The 20336-nt window shown below is 37.7% G+C and overlaps 1 protein-coding gene across 1 annotated transcript in view; it reads left to right on the top strand.

Annotated features, from left to right (window-relative positions):
* The first annotated feature begins 332 nt into the window (after positions 1 to 332).
* The window catches only part of ehbp1 (EH domain binding protein 1), a 162351-nt gene continuing 142347 nt past the window's right edge, over positions 333 to 20336 (top strand). Inside the window, 2 exon segments of the mRNA XM_048191236.1 lie at positions 333 to 745; positions 2276 to 2741. Coding sequence (XP_048047193.1) covers positions 2638 to 2741 — 104 coding nt within the window. The 5' untranslated portion in view covers positions 333 to 745; positions 2276 to 2637.

A 20336-nucleotide genomic window follows, 5' to 3' on the forward strand; every position in this document is an offset into this window, starting at 1 on the left:
TGTAGAAGAGTGTCAGAGCACAACACTCTCTCCACATGGTTTGTTTTAACCTTAAATATTTCACAGATATACAATAATAAATATTGAATTGCCACAACCTACATTCAGTATATCAGTTTTACAGTCAATTTCGTACTCATATTTAGTTAACTTTATTCCTTAACCCATAAGAGAAGGTTTACATTATTTATGCTCCTACTCAGCTCAGTACGCTTGAACACACAGGCGGGTTAAAGATCTCTGAAAGATGTATAAATCGACCAATAGGAGCGCTCGCTGGCAACAAAGCGTTAAGAAGTATCATGAATATGTAAATATTTATGGACCGACAGCCAATGAGAGGCGCGTGGGGGCGTTTCTCGGAGACTCCGCACAGATGTTTGACTGAATGTGGGATTGGGGAGGAAAATGATGGAGTCTTGATGCGTTGAGTTTGTGTGTGAATACGAAAACAGCGCTGGAATTTCCTCCTCTCGACCGGAAAACCACCACTGCCCCTCGCCCTCAAACTCCTCAGTTTGGTTGTTGCCGGTATACGTCCGAGCAGAAAAGGGATTTCTGTTTCGCTGCCGCTCTTTGCCCTGGGATAGCCTGCCTGGCTAAGGTTAGCCTAGGCTGCTAGCGGTGCTCTATGGGAATATCCAGCCAGAGCGGCTCTTTAGCTCGCTAGCGGGCTGAATGCAGCCACGCGCCTCCCGCCGCAACGGGCGCATTCAGCCGCTACTGCTGCTGCATTATTCACGGGGTGAGTGCAGGAATGCGACCACAACCAGGATGTTTGTGAATTATATTATGATAAGAGTCTCTGTGATTGCAGGGGTTTCATTATTGATTATTGTAATGATCTCTTTAAGCTATATTGCTACTCAGGTGTTTATAAAAACAGTGTGACTTTAAAAAAAGGACCTTTAACCAGTAACCTGAGAACAAATATCTAAAGTGTATGAAGTCAGTTTGACAGCACTGACAGTGTATCAGTTTGTATTCAGTGAATGAGGATGTGAGTTGTTTGAAGAAGCCTTCTTCAGCAGCAGTCTTGTATGGATATAATGTGAATGTTTGAACAGCAACAGTTGTGAACATAATTAAAAGAAATGAGTTCTTGAAATAATCCATTTTGAGCTCCTAATAAACCTTTTAATTAAAAATATAATTTAATGTCACCTATATTCATTAAAGTTTGACAGCATAAAACAAAAACGACTTGAAACAAAAATTGATTGTCATCCTGTTAGATATTCAGGCAATGACACAAGAGAAAAAATGCTGTTGTGCTGAATATTGGCACAGCTGTGATTCGATTATTGTCACTAAAGGTTAAAGGGTGCAGCATAGTCCTCTTCAGCACTGACTACATTCACAATATAACAGCCTCAGGTGCCTTTCTGCTTTTGAAAATTACAAATGTTATGCTATTAAGCAAAATTTTTCCCATAGGCATTTAAAAAAGTCTTTGTAACCAGGAAGCAAACCAACCAGATTCAAGATGAATGACAACTTTACAAGCTTTGATTTGAAGCAAAAAGTATTTGAAAATTGGACTAAAGTACAAGACTGTGTGCTTAACAGTTTTTATGACTCTACATCACTCTCATTGCTTTATGGGAGTGGACGGGCGTTAAAGAGTTATTTTGGTATGACTTGCTTGCTTTGATTCCTGGATTTGTGGCGATTTTATTGAAGAGTCATGAGTAAGGTAGTTTTTTCACCAGGAATTCTGCTTTTAAACAATTATTTAAAAAAAATAAGTTGAAATCATGCAGGCTGATGGCTTTAACAAAAGCATTTACCATCAATTAACAACCTCATATCTCACAGTAGCACTTTCTTCAAAGGTTTGCAAGTTATGGTTAAAAATCAATTCCTAACAAATTTATAAATGCACACTTTCTACCATGTTTTTCTTTTATGCAAAATAAAATAAAGCAACTTCTGATCTGTTAAATGTTTCTAGGTCTTCAGAATAATTGTAACTGGTCCACAAGATTTAATCTGTCTGCTCTTTGCTGGTTTTACGAAATTTGGTTGCACAGCTAAACAAAGTCAGCCAAATCTCTAGATGTCATCGCTTTCCATTGCCTAGAACAGATAACTGATAAGGATTTTTCTCTTTTGCTGGTATGAATCAGTGGTTAAATTCAGGATGATTTTGTTAAAATGATCAGTAGAAATACAGAAATTGGAAATCAAAGCTTGACAGATGAGTTAAAAGATATCTTTTCATGCAGCAACCTTTATCACTGAGATCTAACCGCATTCCTCTTTGTTCCTGTAGGTTTATTGACACATGCAAACGAGGAATATTGGATTACCATGCACTGCTTACGTTTATTTTGAGGGATTTGCTGTACGGAATGAGCTCTGTGAGAGCTGTCAATCACCCTGGTGGATTTGTCATGTCATGCCATCATGCTGATCTGAGATCATCCACATTAATGTTTTGATGGCAAGGGATCTACGTGTTTTTTTTCTTTCCTCTACCTGATTTTAATCTCTGTAAACATCAATGAATGCACACAAGCCGATTTTGGACGGATACTTTTGAGAACTTTTCCAAGGAAAGGATTTGTGAGGGGGTGGCGTCAGAACGCGACAGTATTTTAAACAAACTGTCAGCTCTTTAAAGAGGAAAAAAACATGGCTTCGGTGTGGAAAAGACTGCAGCGTGTTGGGAAACATGCTTCCAAATTCCAGTTCGTCGCCTCCTACCAGGAACTCATGGTGGAATGCACAAAGAAATGGTGAGTTGTCACTGCTTGCATGTCTTGCGCGTGCCGCTACTCATTTCCAGCCCAGCTTGTGCGTGTGTGTCTGGAATGCTGAGTTGGCCTGTGACGTATCTGACTAACGGCAATGATTTATCCATTCCCCCGGGCATTCCTGTGTGTAGGGAGAGGCAATTCACAACTATACTTCTCCACATCGTATTGTTTGTTTTCTCCTCTCTGTTTAGGAATTGTGCACGATAGGTTGCAATGAAGTCTGAAGTGTCCTCCTTATATTTCTGCAGATAGGATGTAACTCAAATCGGATGAAGTGAGATATTAATAATAACATATTGCACCTATTTAACTGTGCTAACACGTGCTATATAAGAGAGAATTCTGTATCTTTGTATTTAACACTGTATTTACTATGTTTACATGCAATATTTTTTTGCTTAAGGTCCATACTCTCTTTAAACCTTTCACTTACTAAAAATTATTAAATAAATGGCAATTAAGGTGTCTCAGGTATTGGAATATTCCTGTACATAATTAACATAACATATTTTTACTAAAGATGCTCACTCTTACCATAGATTTGAGTGAATTTTTGCACAGTAATTTAATCAACTTATTATTGTTCTATCTAGAAAACAGCACATAATTTAATCTAGGTCATGAGGTGCTTCAATCTCATTGATTTTGTGTGTGTCTTTTAATGTTGGGGAAACATGTTGATGTCTTTTAAAGTCTGTATGAAATGAAAATTCACTTCTCCAGTCATTCAGTCCACTTAAACCCCACAGCTTTTGTACAACCCCATAGCTCGCTTTCAATTCTATCTACATCCAATCAACAATCGATAGAAATAGAAGACCCGTCCTACTTTTTTCGATCATCCGTTTCACTTGGATGTACATCATAATACCATAATCACGATACCAAAATTGTGACTTCAATACGACATCTGACTAAAATATCGCAATACCAATACTGAATCGATACCATGGCAAATATGCGCTGCACAAATATATTTTACTCCTTGCAGGAAGTGAAAGCAGAGCTCTGCACATACACACGCTGTCACACATTTATTGTGAAATTATGAAATATGGCTCTTATTAGAATACTGTCATATGGATTGTTTATTTTGTTCTGAAACAGGGACTAAGTTTGTTACAATGTTGCATTTTCTTCTTGGTTTGGTTCACTTTCACAAGGCAACATTTCAAAGAGTTCCAAAATGTGTTTATGCAAGTCACATGCGAGTACAACTGTCCTCTTATCGGTCAGTTTTCTCAGCGTCATTTATCGAAATGATTGACAAGTTAGCTCCATGAGCTTTCTGTGGCTTTATTTGTAACTGTTGAGACACACGTAAACACTATACGAATATAGCCGTCATTCCTGTTAAATTATATAGGCTTCGTCGGGACAGCATTCTTGTATGGAGAAGCGCAATTAAACAACATTTTAAGATGAAGAGGCGCTCTTTAGTTTTCAACTACGGTAACTAATGTGCTCACTCACAGAATAAGACACTGCTTTTTATATAACACATTTCCCGCTATGAATTATGATATCGTTTGGTTCGTTGGTCCATTGGATTGGATTATTTTCACATCTCAAGCGAACCGCTCCAGAGTTCGTTTGAAAGTGTACCAAGACCACCTCTTCAAGGAGGTCTCAGTATGCTTGTTTGGTCCGCTTTTGGTGCGCACCCAAGTGCGATTGCTGCATTCACACCTGCCCAAATGAACCGCATCAAGGGGGACAACGAACTCTAGTGCGATTCAACTGAACTAAATGAGGCAGATGTGAAAGCACGCTTAAAGTACCAGTACTGATAAAATTTGGAAACGTACAGTTTTTATTAGCAATGTATCGCGACACCTTTCTAGTACCATTATATCGTGCTAATTTGGTCCCAGTTTGAGTGTTTGGTCACATCTTTGCTGCTTTGAATGCTCATAGTGGAATGCTGCTCAGAGGTTAAAGTCAGATTGTGGATTATGCTGAATCAAGGGTCAAGTACGCAGCAATTTTGCTAAATTTCTCAAGTTTGAGAATGTTGCCTCTGAAGTTTTGGTGATTTCCAAAAAGAGTGTTTAGATTTGCAGTTGGCAACACATTCACTGCTCCACAAGGGAAACCTAATTCATATTTACTCAAGTCTGAGGAGTTCAGGTGCAGCAGGATTGTTTCTGGGCCCTGGAGGGCAGGCATGTGTCTAATTGAGTGTTTCACTCTCGGGTTTGACAAACACATACCCCTGAGGTGTTTCAGATATGAATGTGTCAGTTAGTGGTATGGTAGAAATGCACTAATGTGGGTTGCTAAGGGCACTGTGCTGAGAACTAAATGCCTTTCTGTGGAAAAACAATATTTCTTAATCGGGTTTTAAGACCAGAAAGCATTCCCTCTCTCCCCCTGTATGTGTGTTTTGGATGCACAGACTGTTATCTGCATGGTGATGTGTGGACCAATGCGGAGTCAGAGCGGCGCTGGCACTGATGAAAGAGCATTATTCACTTACTGACAAGAAGCTCAAAGGCGTTTGTACCAGGGAGACGTTAGTGCCTCAGCAGCGTGCGTGTGTGTGATGGCTACGTGATCTCTGCTTTCGTCTGTCCAGTGTGGCATTGTTCTGATGGAAAGTTTTTCACATTTGGCCTCAGGTGGAAACACTTTGAAAAAAAAAAAATCAAGTAAAATTGTTTTCTCCACTTTTTATGTAGAAAAACCACAAGCATTTGTTCTGGAATGCTTGAAAAGAAGGAAAATGTGTTCATGGGAGGAATGAAAGGATGAGTGAGTCAGCAGTTAAATTAAAAAATGAAAACAATGTCATTTATTACTCATGTCGTTCCACACCCGTAAGACCTTTGTTCATCTTCGGAACACAAATTAAGATATTTTTGACGAAATCCAATGGCTCAGTGAGACCTGCATAGACAGCAATGGTACTTCCTCTCTCAAGATCCAAAAAGGTACTTTATAACATATTTAAAACAGTTCATGCGAGTACAGTGGTTCTACCTTAATATTATAAAGTGACGAGAATATTTTTTGTGCGCCAAAAAACTAAATAATGACTTTTTAACAATATCTAGTGATGGCCGATTTCAAAACACTGCTTTGGAGCGTTACAAATCTTTTGTGTCAAATTATATAACTATATAATATTAAGGTAGAACCACTGTACTCACATTAACTGATTTAAATATGTCTTTAGTACCTTTATGGATCTTGAAAGAGGAAGTACCATTGCTGTCTATGCAGGCCTCACTGAGCCATCGGATTTCATCAAAAATATCTTAATTTGTGTTCTGAAGATGAACGAAGGTCTTAGGGGTGTAGAACGACATGAGTAATAAATGACATTATTTTCATTTTTGGGTGAACTAACCCTTTAATAAAGAAATAGTTTGAGTGAAAAATAGTTTTAGAAGTTTTAACATAGCATAACATCTTCACTGGTTCTGGATAATGTGAGTGTAGGATGTATAAAAAATGGATAGAATAGGTCGTCTGTGTAGGAAATTTGCCATGGCCATCAGCTCTGCATCTGTTTCTAGAGGCTGAAAGGTGGGTTATAGTATTTTAATCATTGACTTCCACAGTATTGTGGAATTATTGTATATGTGCGTATATGTTATTAGATCATTTATATCTGGTGGCGTGATTTATCTGTGGCCAGATAAGCCAAGCACAACAGTTCCGCCGGACACATACTGCAGGAGCAGCGTCCAGTCAGGCCTCAGACAACACCTTGGGCAGTGTTCCAGAAACATGCTGCTAGGATACGGGACACGCCACGGCCTGCTTAGGTATCCCCCGCCTGTTGATTCAGTGCCTTCTAGAATGTTGGCCTTTGCAGTTCTCTTGTCTCTTGGCAACATCAAATGTTTATTAGTTGAATGTTTCAGTGTCTCTGGTTTAAAGTGCTGTTGTGTAATCCTGCCGATTCCCACGCCTCTATAGCATGGCTGTGGTGGTGTTTAATTACTGTGGAGAATTGCAGCAGTAATGTATAGAATTGATGTAGACTATTTTAACAGCATTGTTTATTTTCTCTGGAGAATTGCTGTAGTAATTCAAAAATTGCAAGGGGAAAAAACATTTTACAAACCATATGCTACTGTTCAGAGGTTTGGGGTCAGTAAGTTTTTTTTTTTTTTTTTTTTTTTTTTTTTTTTCATATATTCAGCATTCATATATTAAGTTGATCAAATGTAACAGTAAAGACATTTATAATGTTACAAAAGATTTATATTTCAGATAAATGCTGTTCTTTTGAACTATATTGTATCATGGTTTCCACAAAAATATTAAGCAAAACAACTGTTTTCAACATTGACAATAAGAAATGTTTCTTGAGCATCGAATCAGCATATTAAAATGATTTCTGAAGGATCATGTGACACTGAAGACTGGAGTAATGATGCTGAAAATTCAGCTTTGCCATTACATGAATAAATTACATTTTTAAAAATATTGAAATAAAATGAATGTTATTACTGTATCTTTGATCACATTCTTGTTGAGCATAATAGACTTTTTTCATAAACATCTTTATAAAAAAATATTACCAACCCCAAATCTTTGAACACTAGTGTATTTTTAGCTCAACTCACCTTCTCTGCGACATACATAATGTTTTTAATCATATTCATTTGTTTTGTGCACCGTTTTTCTGTGAAACTGAGAATAATATTTATTATGAAATTCTTTATACAGTAAGCTTGATTTTTTTTTTTTTTTTTTTTTTTTCGAAATTTAAACATCTAACATTTCTCTAAGTGTAAAAATGTACTATCTAATAATTCACTAGATAGTATTTTAATAATTTGCTTTAGCTTTTATTTAATTTTCCAAACATTATATATATATTACACATTTTTCCTCGCACAGTATAAATGAGTCTTCATACAATAATGACAGTATAGCTTCCTTTCCTTTATATTTTAGGAATGGGGTTCCTTTGTAAGGGGTCTTTGGTATCAAAAGGACCCCCCTGCTGTCCAGTACTGCAGCAGTAATGTGTAGCTGCTTTAGAGTATTTACTGGGGCAGCCAGCTGCTTTTGCTTTCAGGCCCAGTGCCACAGGTCAGCCTGACTGGAATGAGGAAGGGAAATCCTTCAAAGTGCTACAGCAGCCAAGCCTCAACGCAGACCTTTAAAATCTCAGCATGCTTCATGTGGGATTTCAGTTAACTTTAAGCCCAGCATTATGTATTTCAGTGCTGCCAAGAATCTCATCTTTACTGGTGAATTATATTTGACCCATGATCACAGTGACACTGAGCCTGTAATGAACTTACAGTAGGTGTTCATACAAGAATTACATACTGAACCACAGCGCTCTCTGTGTTTTAAATTTCATTCTTAAATATGCATCGAAAGATAGATAAACATCATACTTGCTTCACTCCCATACATTTTTCTTCTTTTTTTCTGGAGGGGTGGAGAAAAGGAGGTGATGATTGAAGAGAGGGAGATAGGAAATGTGGTTTAGAGTGTGAAATAGTTGTACATCCTTTTCAGCAGAGGAAAAAAGCCCACAGGTACATGTTAAAGTAGGTCTATTGCAGTGCCTTTGCACTTTCTGGCCTGGCCTGATTGTGACTCCTTTGGTTCTTCTGTCTGTAGTAAGCACAAATTTCATCAGCACTGTTCAGCTCAGATGTGATCCAGAGTGCTAAACTAGGCTTAGATTTTATGTTACTTTATCAGAGTGAATACAAAACAACATAGATCATCTGCTTCTGGGCAAGCTGTTTAGTGAGATGGAGCACAGACTGAATATGGTACACGCTTTCTGTTGTCAGTAAAAGCTGATTCTCCTTTTCCAGCTGTGTTTTCCATGTGTTCATCCATCTGTTCTTTATAAGAAATTATAATTTCTCTCCTATTCTTTCCTCTCATGGCCCGGGGCCAGTGTTAAAGACACTCAACACAGTTGACTGAATTGTAATTGTTATTTGTGCTCCTTTTTGATTATTATTGCAAAACTATCAGAATTTTTTTTTTTTTTTAAAGGAGTTCTATATAGAACCCTAGAGTTCTTGTCTCATTTTTAAAGAACACTTTATGCCAAAAAGGTTCTATAGAAGGGAAAATGTCTTAAATGATTCCATAATACTTTAATGTTTACCAGGTTATTTACTTTTTTCCTAGTGCTAGAGTATGTTTGCAAACTGTATAATTCATCAAATTGAATTAAAATGAAAGCTGCCAGCAGCGATGAAAGGGCCCTCGCACCCGTGCCACCGCTACCTGGTGGCTTTAGGAAAACAGAGCACGGTGGGCAATATGCATTTAAGTATATAAATATTGGAGGACAATGTCAGTCAGTTGTATTTGCCACACTTCCTGCTACCAGCTGGTGGCGCTATGACTATAACTAAATTTTGGCGTGTAGATGTCTTCAGGCCAGGGCACTTATCAAACGTGAAGTTTGTAGCAGATTGGACATTGTATGCTTGAGTTACAACAACTTCCTGTTTCATGGCGAAACATCGAACTTTGACAGTCCACCTTGGACACGCCCTTCAACGAAAACGTAATATCTTTGCAATTTAACGTTGCAAAGGCCTTAAGATTAGACTGACAACATATGATGTTGATCTGGTTAAAGCTCTAGGAGGAGTTTGTTAAAGTACAACATCTGGAAATGGCAAAAACTACAAAAATTTTGCAGTTTCACGTGTGTACCAAATGTCATACTTGTGTGTGAAACGTAGCGCGAAGGGGGCTTGATTTGAAATTTTGTAGGTGGTGCAATCGAGCCATTTTGCCACGCCTAATACTGAAACCCATATCAGATGTACATTTTCACCACTTCTGATGTGTGTGCAAAGTTTCATGAGTTTGAGCATGTTTAGGCCCTCAAAAATGCGAATCATTTCGGAGAAGAAGAAGAATTGACTGAGCAATTACAGTAGGGTACTCACACCATTGTTGCTCATGCCCTAATTAAAACTAAATTAATTAAAATGAAATCCATAAAAAGATCCCAAAATGGGAACCCCTATATGAAGCACCGGAAAAAGCCTTTTCTTCTGTTTACTTGTCTTTAAAGGTGCCCTAGATTCAAAAATTGAATTTATATTGGCATAGTTAAATAACAAGAGTTCAGTACATGGAAAAGACATACAGTGAGTCTCAAACTCTATTGTTTACTCCTTCTTATATAAATTTCATTTGTTTAAAAGACCTCCGAAGAACAGGCGAATCTCAACATAACACCGACTGTTACGTAACAGTCGGGGTGTACGCCCCCAATATTTGCATATGCCAGCCCATGTTCCCAACATTATGAAAGGGATTAGACAAGGGCAGAACGTCTGGATGTGCACAGCTGAATCATCAGACTAGGTAAGCAAGCAAGGACAATAGCAAAAAATGACAGATGGAGCAATAATAACTGACATGATCCATGATTACATTATATTTTTAGTGATATTTGTAAATTGTCTTTCTAAATGTTTCGTTAACATGTTGCTAATGTACTGTTAAATGAGGTTAAAGTTACCATCGTTTCTTACTGTATTCACGGAGACAAGAGCCGTCGTTATTTTCATTTTTAAACACTTGCAGTCTGTATAATTCATAAACTTCACAGACCCATTCAGGGGACACCTTAGACTTATATTACATCTTTTTAAAAAAAGTTCTAGGGCACCTTTAAAAATGTTTAAACTTTATATTAGGAAAATAGTTTTTTCTGTGGTATCAAAATTGGAATTGAGAACTGTGAAATTGATATCTAAAATTTTGGTGTTGAACCAACCATATTTATTAGAATGCAAGGTTACATGGGTCAAAATCAATGATAGAAATTATTTATTTATTTATTTATTTATTGATTTATTTATTGATTGATTGATTGGTGGTGGGGCCCAAATTTTGTCAGGGCAAGTAAAAGTCCAACTGGGCCAGTAGAAAAAAAATCTTTAGCACTTAGCCCTGCCTTTGACCTGAAAAATGGCAATTTAATGCTCACGTTACTGTCTGTCACAATAAATCACCCTCTTGTCCACAACACACACAGATGCCCCACTCCCTGTCGCTCTCAATTAAGTCACTCAGGGTGAATGAAACAGACCCTCATTTGTCATTTCTCATATGAATGGATGCTGGCACTTGGCAGTTTGTTTGTTTTCATCCTTTTTTTTTTAAAGGAAAGTTTCAGGTTCCGTGCAAATTATAGCATTTGTGCTTTAATGTTAATTACTGCAGAAAATTATCAGTAATAAGAAAATCAAGGTAAGTGATTTTTTTTTAACACTAGTCTTCAAACAATGTGTGTATTAAATATGTGCTACCATTTAAATGCTTTACTGTAATGTTCCTAAATTATCTTTGCAGTAATTGACATTATGCTCCTGATGCTGTCGATATAGCTTAACTTGTATTGATCCAGAGTGTTCCTTAAATCCGTCCCACGGCCTTCGCTTCATGTGGATGTGAGGAAATTACTGATGCTGTGTAAGAGGCTGTGAAGATGCAGATCTGTTTTTGTATAAGTGTGATAACACATGCTGAGCAGACTGAAGGATTAATAAGGTCATGTAAGTGATCAAGGAATCAGAGGGGGTTCATGATGTATAGCTTGGGATTCATTGATCATTGCACCTCACAGTGAGCTGATCGGTGTTTCTTTCTCTCTCTCAGTGCTTTTGGGTTTGGATTCATATCGTCTGGATGCAGTCAGCCCTCATAATGAAGGATTCATGGTTTTATGCATCAATCAGTTTGAGTTAATGGAGTCTAAGCCCTTTCATGTGTCTCATGACACTGGGTGTGTATGGTTGTTTGCTCTTTGGCTCAAATTAAAGCCTTTCTTGCTAGCAGGACCAGATAAAGGGAGATTTTACAGCAACTTGAAATGACTCTGAGGAAATAATTAGTTTTGTAGCCTTCAGTGATCTTATATAGCACAGCTTTTAGTATGCAGGGTCATATTGTATAGTTTTGTGGTGTTGTATTTTTTTCTCTAAGGTCCACTTGCTCCAGAAATGTGACATTTTGCGTTACCAGAATTGTTAATAAATGAGAATTTAAATGTAGCTAAAAAGCATCTAGTAATTTCATGAAAATCAGTGTAGGCACATTTAGGTTTATTTCCTTTTAAGGCTACAAATCTACCTTCTCTGTTCTTCTTTTTCTCTCTCCATTTGTGCGCTTACTCATTGAATGATTGCAGCGCTGATTGCAGTTTTTCATAATGGCTTCAATAAAACAGGTTTTATAACTGACTCGTAAACCTAAAAGAATATTTCCATTACGATATACTGGTGAAGGAAGTGTGTGTCTGTGTGAATGATCTGCCGGTGAGCTACAGCTAGCTGACATGATCATGAAATCTCAGGTCGTCAGTTAACTTTAGTTATACTGACTGATAATCCAGAGACCAGAGTACTACTTTTGGAGGAAACAACTGAAAAATTGTTTACTTGGAATAAGTCAGATAAATCTGAGGAAAAATGTTTCTGAAGTATTTCTAAAAATAGACCTGCAAATGGTTTCTTTGCAAGTTGGGAAAGTTATGAATAAATATCTGTACATGGCTGAAACTAACAATTTTAACAATAGATTAATCTTGTTGATTTAATTTAAAATTTGTAAATTGAAGTTATGCTATATTTACTAGACATTGTGGGCAAAAATAGCTTTAAGGTCTCTAAGAAACTGAAGTAGCAACAGATCTTTTCTTCTGTTTTATGATTTACATCTAAGTAATTAATGCTGGGTTCAGACTACACAATATCAGCCCGATTTTGGCACAATCCATTTGATGCAGGGTTTCAAGGTGATTTGTAAATGGCAATGGGCATCGGGATACAAAATGTGATCATTTTATCTCGTATAGTCAGGGCTTGACATTAACACCTGCCAAATGCGGGTGAATTTCAGCAGTGGTGTGTAACGCAGTCACTCCTAGCCACTTTGTCGGGTTGAATTTTATATATAATATAATATATATATTTTTTCAATTGTAGTCTTTTAAAAAGCTATCTGTAATAATAAACTTACAGTGCTCAGCGTAAATGAGTAAACCCCCTTTGAAAAGTAACATTTTAAACAATATCTCAATGAACACAAAAACAATTTCCAAAATGTTGACAAGAATAAGTTTAATATAACATCTGTTTAACTTATAACATGAAAGTAAGGTTAATAATATAACTTAGATTACATATTTTTCAGTTTTACTCAAATTAGGGTGATGCAAAAATGAGTACAGCCCACAACAAAAACTACTACTTCTAGTACTTTGTATGGCCTCCATGATTTTTAATGACGGCACCAAGTCTTCTAGGCATGGAATGAACAAGTTGGCGACATTTTGCAACATCTATCTTTTTCCATTCTTCAAGAATGACCTCTTTTAGAGACTGGATGCTGGATGGAGAGTGATGCTCAACTTGTCTCTTCAGAATTCCCCATAGGTATTCGATTGGGTTCAGATCAGATTCCTAAGTTATATAAAACTTAGTCTTGTCAACATTTTGGAAATAGTTTTTGTGTTCATTGAGATATTGTTTAAAATGTTACTTTTCAAAGGGGGTGTACTCATTGACACTGAGCACTAAAAGGACAATGTAGTGTTGGAAAAAAAAAAGTTTTTTCTATACATATTGATACTGAAATACTGAAACACTCCCAATGCCCAGAACACTCCCAGAATAGAAACAAGATAAGTGAACGTAAACAGTTGAGAAATAAATGCATGTGTAGCAGGTAGGGCTACACAATTTATCGCACGATTAGAAAAATAACATTGAACTTCAACGCGAGTATCGCTTAAAGTAGTGCAATTATGAAATCGCGAAGGCTGCGATTATTTATTTAATTTATTCGTTTATTTATTTATTTTTATTTTTATGCGCAGCTTGTCAATGAAGTATGGCTCCAAATGCTAATCCATGTGAAAGCACTGCGAGTTTGAGTCGCTTATAATGTGCATTTGAAAAAGCAACACGCCAAACATCTTTCCAGACATGAGAAGCATTTATTAACATCTTGTCCAACAAAAGACAACATTTAATAACATTTTTACTCCAAACTCACTTCATAAAGACAGTTGAGCATCCTTCTGTGAGATGATGTGGCTTCTTACACAGAATAAGGCAGTTGTGTGTTTATTAGTCATGTTTAATAAGGGTATAGGTGCTGCTAGGTGGAATTATACAATGGAGGAAAGGAGCTACACTTCCTACCTATATGATCTTTCCTTGAGGGACTACCTTGACAGAGTGAAAAAAGATAAATGGTGACAAATAATAGCAGAGGAACTTCGGCAAACCGGTAAGTACTGGAATTAGCATTAAGCTAATATGCCGCTTTGATAGCCATTGTTTGTTTGTTTTTGGAAGTCAGTCTCTAGTTCTACCTTCTTGAAGACATCACTCACATCGATATAGACGTCTACAGCAATGACTGGTCAGGAAGCAACGTGTAGTTTGACATGTTGCTAGTCCATGACACGGCAATAATTTAGGGCTCAAAATCGCATAAGTGACTGTCGTTACAGACAAAAATGTTGTGTTGTCTGAACCTGCCTTAAAATGGCTTCCGTCACCAGAGAGAAGCCTGTCTTTCTGCAGAAGGTCAATAGCATTTTGATTTAATTACGAGGTCCAAAGAAAAAAATTAAATGAATGCATGAAGTTTCATGCTAACTTATATAAAGGTTATCTGAAATAGTCTTGAAGAATTTGTTGACTATAAAAAATGCTTGGACATGGGCTATGAATAACTCAAACAATAAATCAATAAGTCACAGTTATAGTTATAGACATTTTGTTTTTTTGCGTGAATTATTTCTTTAAGAAAGATGGTTAATTCCATGATCAAGCAGACATTCCTAAAGGTTTCATATCAATTTTCTTTACATGTGTTCCACAAACGTTTTAAGATGGATATGTTTTCTCTCTCTCACTTTATTCTAATAAATAATTTAAAACCAAATAGCCGAATCAATAACCTTCTCGTCTGCCATCTCTCTCTCTCTTTTTTAGCCGTATTGTGTGGCAGTGCTGTATTGTGTTCCTGATCTCCCATTACAGGCTCTTTAGTGTGTTAATCTTAATATCACTCTGTTCCAGTTGCTGCTCTCTCTTTGTCTTGCTTTCTTTCTTTATTCCAACATTCAGAGATCAAATCAGTGGGAGATTTCTGATTGACAGCATCACTGTGTGTGTTTGTCACAAGTGTTCATTCCTTTTTATTGATGGAGCCGTTTATAGCCTAGACGTGGTTGCGGAAGTCTTTTTAGGGCCCAAGCGAAAATTCGCGCAGGGCCCTCTTGTTCTTCTAAGGATTATTATTATTAGGGCCCAAGCGAAAATTCGCGCAGGGCCCTCTTGTTCTTCTAAGGATTATTAGGGCCCAAGCGAAAATTCGCGCAGGGCCCTCTTGTTCTTCTAAGGATTATTATTATTTTTTTTTTTTTTTTTTTTTTTTATTTTTTTTCCGTCTTCCGGGGCTTTTTGGGGGCCTTAACATGCTCAAAAACTCTTGAAAATTGGCACACACATTGGAATCCGCGGCCATTAGGACGCCGGAGAGGCTGGTACCCGGGCGTGGCAGGGGGGCTCGACAGCGCCCCCTTGAAAAAAGTCTGAAAATTTGGTCCATATATTAAACACGCTTGCACGTATTAGTATGAAACTCAGTACACATATAGACCTCATCGGGCCGAACAACTTTCGTGCTCTAAGTTAAACACCACGCCAACAGGAAGTCAGCTATTAAGGGTTGTTTGAAAAACGCATGCTCTGGAATTTGATATACTCCTCCTAGACGATTAATCCGATCGCCACCAAACTCGGTCAGCATGAAGTCAAGACACTGATGATTAAAAATTGCCAGGGGATTTTTGATATCTCGAACGGTTTGGCCGTGGCGAGGCAACGAATTTATGGCGAGAAAAAGGAAACAGGAAATGTGTTATAACGTCTGCATACATATATTGATCTTTATGAAACTTCACGAGTGTGTTCGTTATAGGAGTCTGATCACATGGATGTGACTATTGTGAGTCAAAGTTATAGCGCCACCAACTGGCAGCAGGAAGTGTATCACTTTTTGAAATGTTTTGAGATCACCCTCTTATTTTTACCTGATTTGCTTCAAACTTCATCAGTGTAATGTCAATACACAGCAGATGTAGACCTATGACAGGATTTTTGATATTTGAAATATTGTTGCCATGGCAACAGGTCAAACTGTAATAATATTCTTGAGTGTTTTTGAGGCTCTTAACATGCTTCAAATTGCATGAAACTCGACACACACATCAATATTGTCAACCAGTAGACATGGACAAAGCCATAGAAATGGGCGTGGTGGAGGGGCTCAGTAGCGCCACCTTTTGACAAAAGTGGGGGGGTTAGTTTTTCCTACAATCACCAAACTCGGTACACATATTGTTCTCATCAAGCCGGACAATTTTCTAATTTACATTCATTAGCTCCGACCAACAGGAAGTCAGCTATTTTGGTTTGAATGTTAATTTTTTGAAAAAACAGGCTATGAATTTTATACTACTGCTCCTACAGGGTTTATCCAATTTACACCAAACTTTTTTTAACTTGTTGCTAACACATTGAAGTTGTTTAATTGCAAACGGATTTTGGATATCTCAAACGGTTTGGCCGTGGCGAGGCAACGAATTTATGGCAAGAAAAGGGAAACAAAGTGTTATAACTTCTGCATACATTAATTGATTTTGATGAAACTTCGGCTTAGTCTTCGTTGTACAAGGCTGATCACATGGATGTGACTATTGTGATTCAAAGTAATAGCGCCACCAACTGGAAGCAGAAAATGTGTCACTTTCAGCATACATTGAGATCACCCTCTTATTTTTACCTGATTTGCTTCAAAATTCATCAGAATAATGTTAAAACTTGGCACATGTAATCCTTTGAAAATGGGCAGGGAGGAGGGGCTCTATAGTGGCACCTTGTAGTGCAGTAAATGTGGAGTGAATTTGACATAGTCCTTTGATGTTTAACCGTTTTAAGTGCCTATTGCCCGCTGTGCACAGTTGCCCTGAAGCCACCGGGGTGGCGGTGCCACCGGGCTTGGGCCCGCCATCGCTGCTCGTTATTATTAGGGCCCAAGCGAAAATTCGCGCAGGGCCCTCTTGTTCTTCTAAGGATTATTATTATTTTTTTTTTTTTTTTTTTTTTTATTTTTTTTCCGTCTTCCGGGGCTTTTTGGGGGCCTTAACATGCTCAAAAACTCTTGAAAATTGGCACACACATTGGAATCCGCGGCCATTAGGACGCCGGAGAGGCTGGTACCCGGGCGTGGCAGGGGGCTCGACAGCGCCCCCTTGAAAAAAGTCTGAAAATTTGGTCCATATATTAAACACGCTTGCACGTATTAGTATGAAACTCAGTACACATATAGACCTCATCGGGCCGAACAACTTTCGTGCTCTAAGTTAAACACCACGCCAACAGGAAGTCAGCTATTAAGGGTTGTTTGAAAAACGCATGCTCTGGAATTTGATATACTCCTCCTAGACGATTAATCCGATCGCCACCAAACTCGGTCAGCATGAAGTCAAGACACTGATGATTAAAAATTGCCAGGGGATTTTTGATATCTCGAACGGTTTGGCCGTGGCGAGGCAACGAATTTATGGCGAGAAAAAGGAAACAGGAAATGTGTTATAACGTCTGCATACATATATTGATCTTTATGAAACTTCACGAGTGTGTTCGTTATAGGAGTCTGATCACATGGATGTGACTATTGTGAGTCAAAGTTATAGCGCCACCAACTGGCAGCAGGAAGTGTATCACTTTTTGAAATGTTTTGAGATCACCCTCTTATTTTTACCTGATTTGCTTCAAACTTCATCAGTGTAATGTCAATACACAGCAGATGTAGACCTATGACAGGATTTTTGATATTTGAAATATTGTTGCCATGGCAACAGGTCAAACTGTAATAATATTCTTGAGTGTTTTTGAGGCTCTTAACATGCTTCAAATTGCATGAAACTCGACACACACATCAATATTGTCAACCAGTAGACATGGACAAAGCCATAGAAATGGGCGTGGTGGAGGGGCTCAGTAGCGCCACCTTTTGACAAAAGTGGGGGGGTTAGTTTTTCCTACAATCACCAAACTCGGTACACATATTGTTCTCATCAAGCCGGACAATTTTCTAATTTACATTCATTAGCTCCGACCAACAGGAAGTCAGCTATTTTGGTTTGAATGTTAATTTTTTGAAAAAACAGGCTATGAATTTTATACTACTGCTCCTACAGGGTTTATCCAATTTACACCAAACTTTTTTTAACTTGTTGCTAACACATTGAAGTTGTTTAATTGCAAACGGATTTTGGATATCTCAAACGGTTTGGCCGTGGCGAGGCAACGAATTTATGGCAAGAAAAGGGAAACAAAGTGTTATAACTTCTGCATACATTAATTGATTTTGATGAAACTTCGGCTTAGTCTTCGTTGTACAAGGCTGATCACATGGATGTGACTATTGTGATTCAAAGTAATAGCGCCACCAACTGGAAGCAGAAAATGTGTCACTTTAGCATACATTGAGATCACCCTCTTATTTTTACCTGATTTGCTTCAAAATTCATCAGAATAATGTTAAAACTTGGCACATGTAATACTTTGAAAATGGGCAGGGAGGAGGGGCTCTATAGCAGCACCTTGTAGTGCAGTAAATGTGGAGCGAATTTGACATAGTCCTTTGATGTTTAACCGTTTTAAATGCCTATTGCCCGCTGTGCACAGTTGCCCTGAAGCCACCGGGGTGGCGGTGCCACCGGGCTTGGGCCCGCCATCGCTGCTCGCAGCTATATTTCCTCATTCCTTCCTTATATATATATATAATTTTTTTTTTTTTTTTTTTTTTTTTTTTTGTCCATCCGTTCTGAGTCAGGATGTGGTTCAGTCTGTCCACTCCTACTCTCGTGGCATCTCATCCCTTCCTTTCCCTCCCTTTCCCTGTGGAGTCAGTCAATAAGGTCAGATTGTAGGAGCATCTCTCCATAAACAGTGTTTTATAGACATGATGCATAAATAGTAGAGCTGCACGATTAATTGTTAAAATATCTTGATTCAAACACCCACTCAATCTTATTCCTAAATGACAGTGATTCAGCTATGTCTAGTCAAGCCACCTTTATTTTTATAGCGCATTATAAAATAGAAATTGTTTCAAAGCAGCTTCACAATAATAAACAACAAAGTACCAAAGTTAATCATGCAAAATTCATCAAATGTGTATTAAACCTTTCACAAGTACGATCACAGCGAACATTTAGATCTGTCGGTGCTGCCTCTGACCAGAGAGCAGTTGTCATGTATAGGTATCATGTAACAGTCTTTTCAACCACAATTGCATTATTTGTAATGATGTAATTAATTGCATCATTACACCGGTAGGTGGCGATAAGCGACTGTTAAAAAATGCATTTTTCATTGAATCATTCATTCAAGAGATTTTTTCAAAAATGCTGATTCATCCAGTAAACAAGTTAAAAAAAATTATTTATTAAAATTAATTAAAGAGAATTGATGCGATAGATCTAAAATGCGGGGCTTGACAGTAAGGACTCCCCAATGGCCAAGAGTTGACGGAACTGTCACTGTCTCAATTGGGTCAGTTTTTAAGCCTTGCCAAATTTCAAGCGCAAAAAAAAACATGAAAGAGAACTCAATTTGGAAGTGTTCACACAGAAAGCAGCGTCTGAATTGAGTTTTCTTGTGCTTGTACGAACAGTTTAACACAAAATTATGTCAAAATGTCTGTCTTGTCAAGTATCCTAGTAAACGTAGTCTGTTATGTGTTAAGTGAACATAAACTGTCGAGAAAGACAACGCATGTATACAGTATTAGTATATTGCAGTGGTTCCCAAACAGGTACGCGAGGCGACTGAGGAGGTATGTGAACAAAATGCTGAGTTTTGCCATTCATTTAATTCTTCCCCACCTTAAAATAACATTAAAGCCGAGCATGTATTTCTAACAGGCACAATGCCAGTATTTGCTCTATTTTGCAATGAAATAATAGTTTCAACGAAAGCCAGCAGAACTACAACACACAGCGGAACGAATCTGTGGCTTTGAATGAATCGTTCTTGAAAGTCATTGATTCAATGATTCATTCATAAATACAGCCACTTGTTTTGTTACTGAATGAATGAATGACTCGATGACTCACGCATTAAGACTTACCGCCACCTACTGGCGGTTTTAGTATTTAAAAGAATCACTTTTCACTTTTTTATCATCATTGCATATTTATCTATAGAACTTTTATTTAAAACATTATTGAGATAAAAATGCACTGGAAAGTCAATTTAGGGGCAAATATTACCCTTTAATGGAAAAGGTGCAGTCTAAGTGGAAGAGAGGGGGTACACAGAAGGATGCCTCAGGGGGTACTCCACTCTAAAAAGTTTGGGATCCACTGGTATATTGGATCCGTGCATGCGCTCTTAAAGTGACAGCACCCTAATATTCCTGCTGCTGACTGTTTTTAATGTAAATCAAACAGCAAAAGCCTACAAAAAAAGTTTCTTGACTTAATAACTTGTGTAACTTTAATAAGGATTCAACTATTTT

This window comes from Megalobrama amblycephala, linkage group LG5, assembly GCF_018812025.1.
Source record: "Megalobrama amblycephala isolate DHTTF-2021 linkage group LG5, ASM1881202v1, whole genome shotgun sequence".
Classification (NCBI taxonomy): Eukaryota; Metazoa; Chordata; class Actinopteri; order Cypriniformes; family Xenocyprididae; genus Megalobrama; species Megalobrama amblycephala.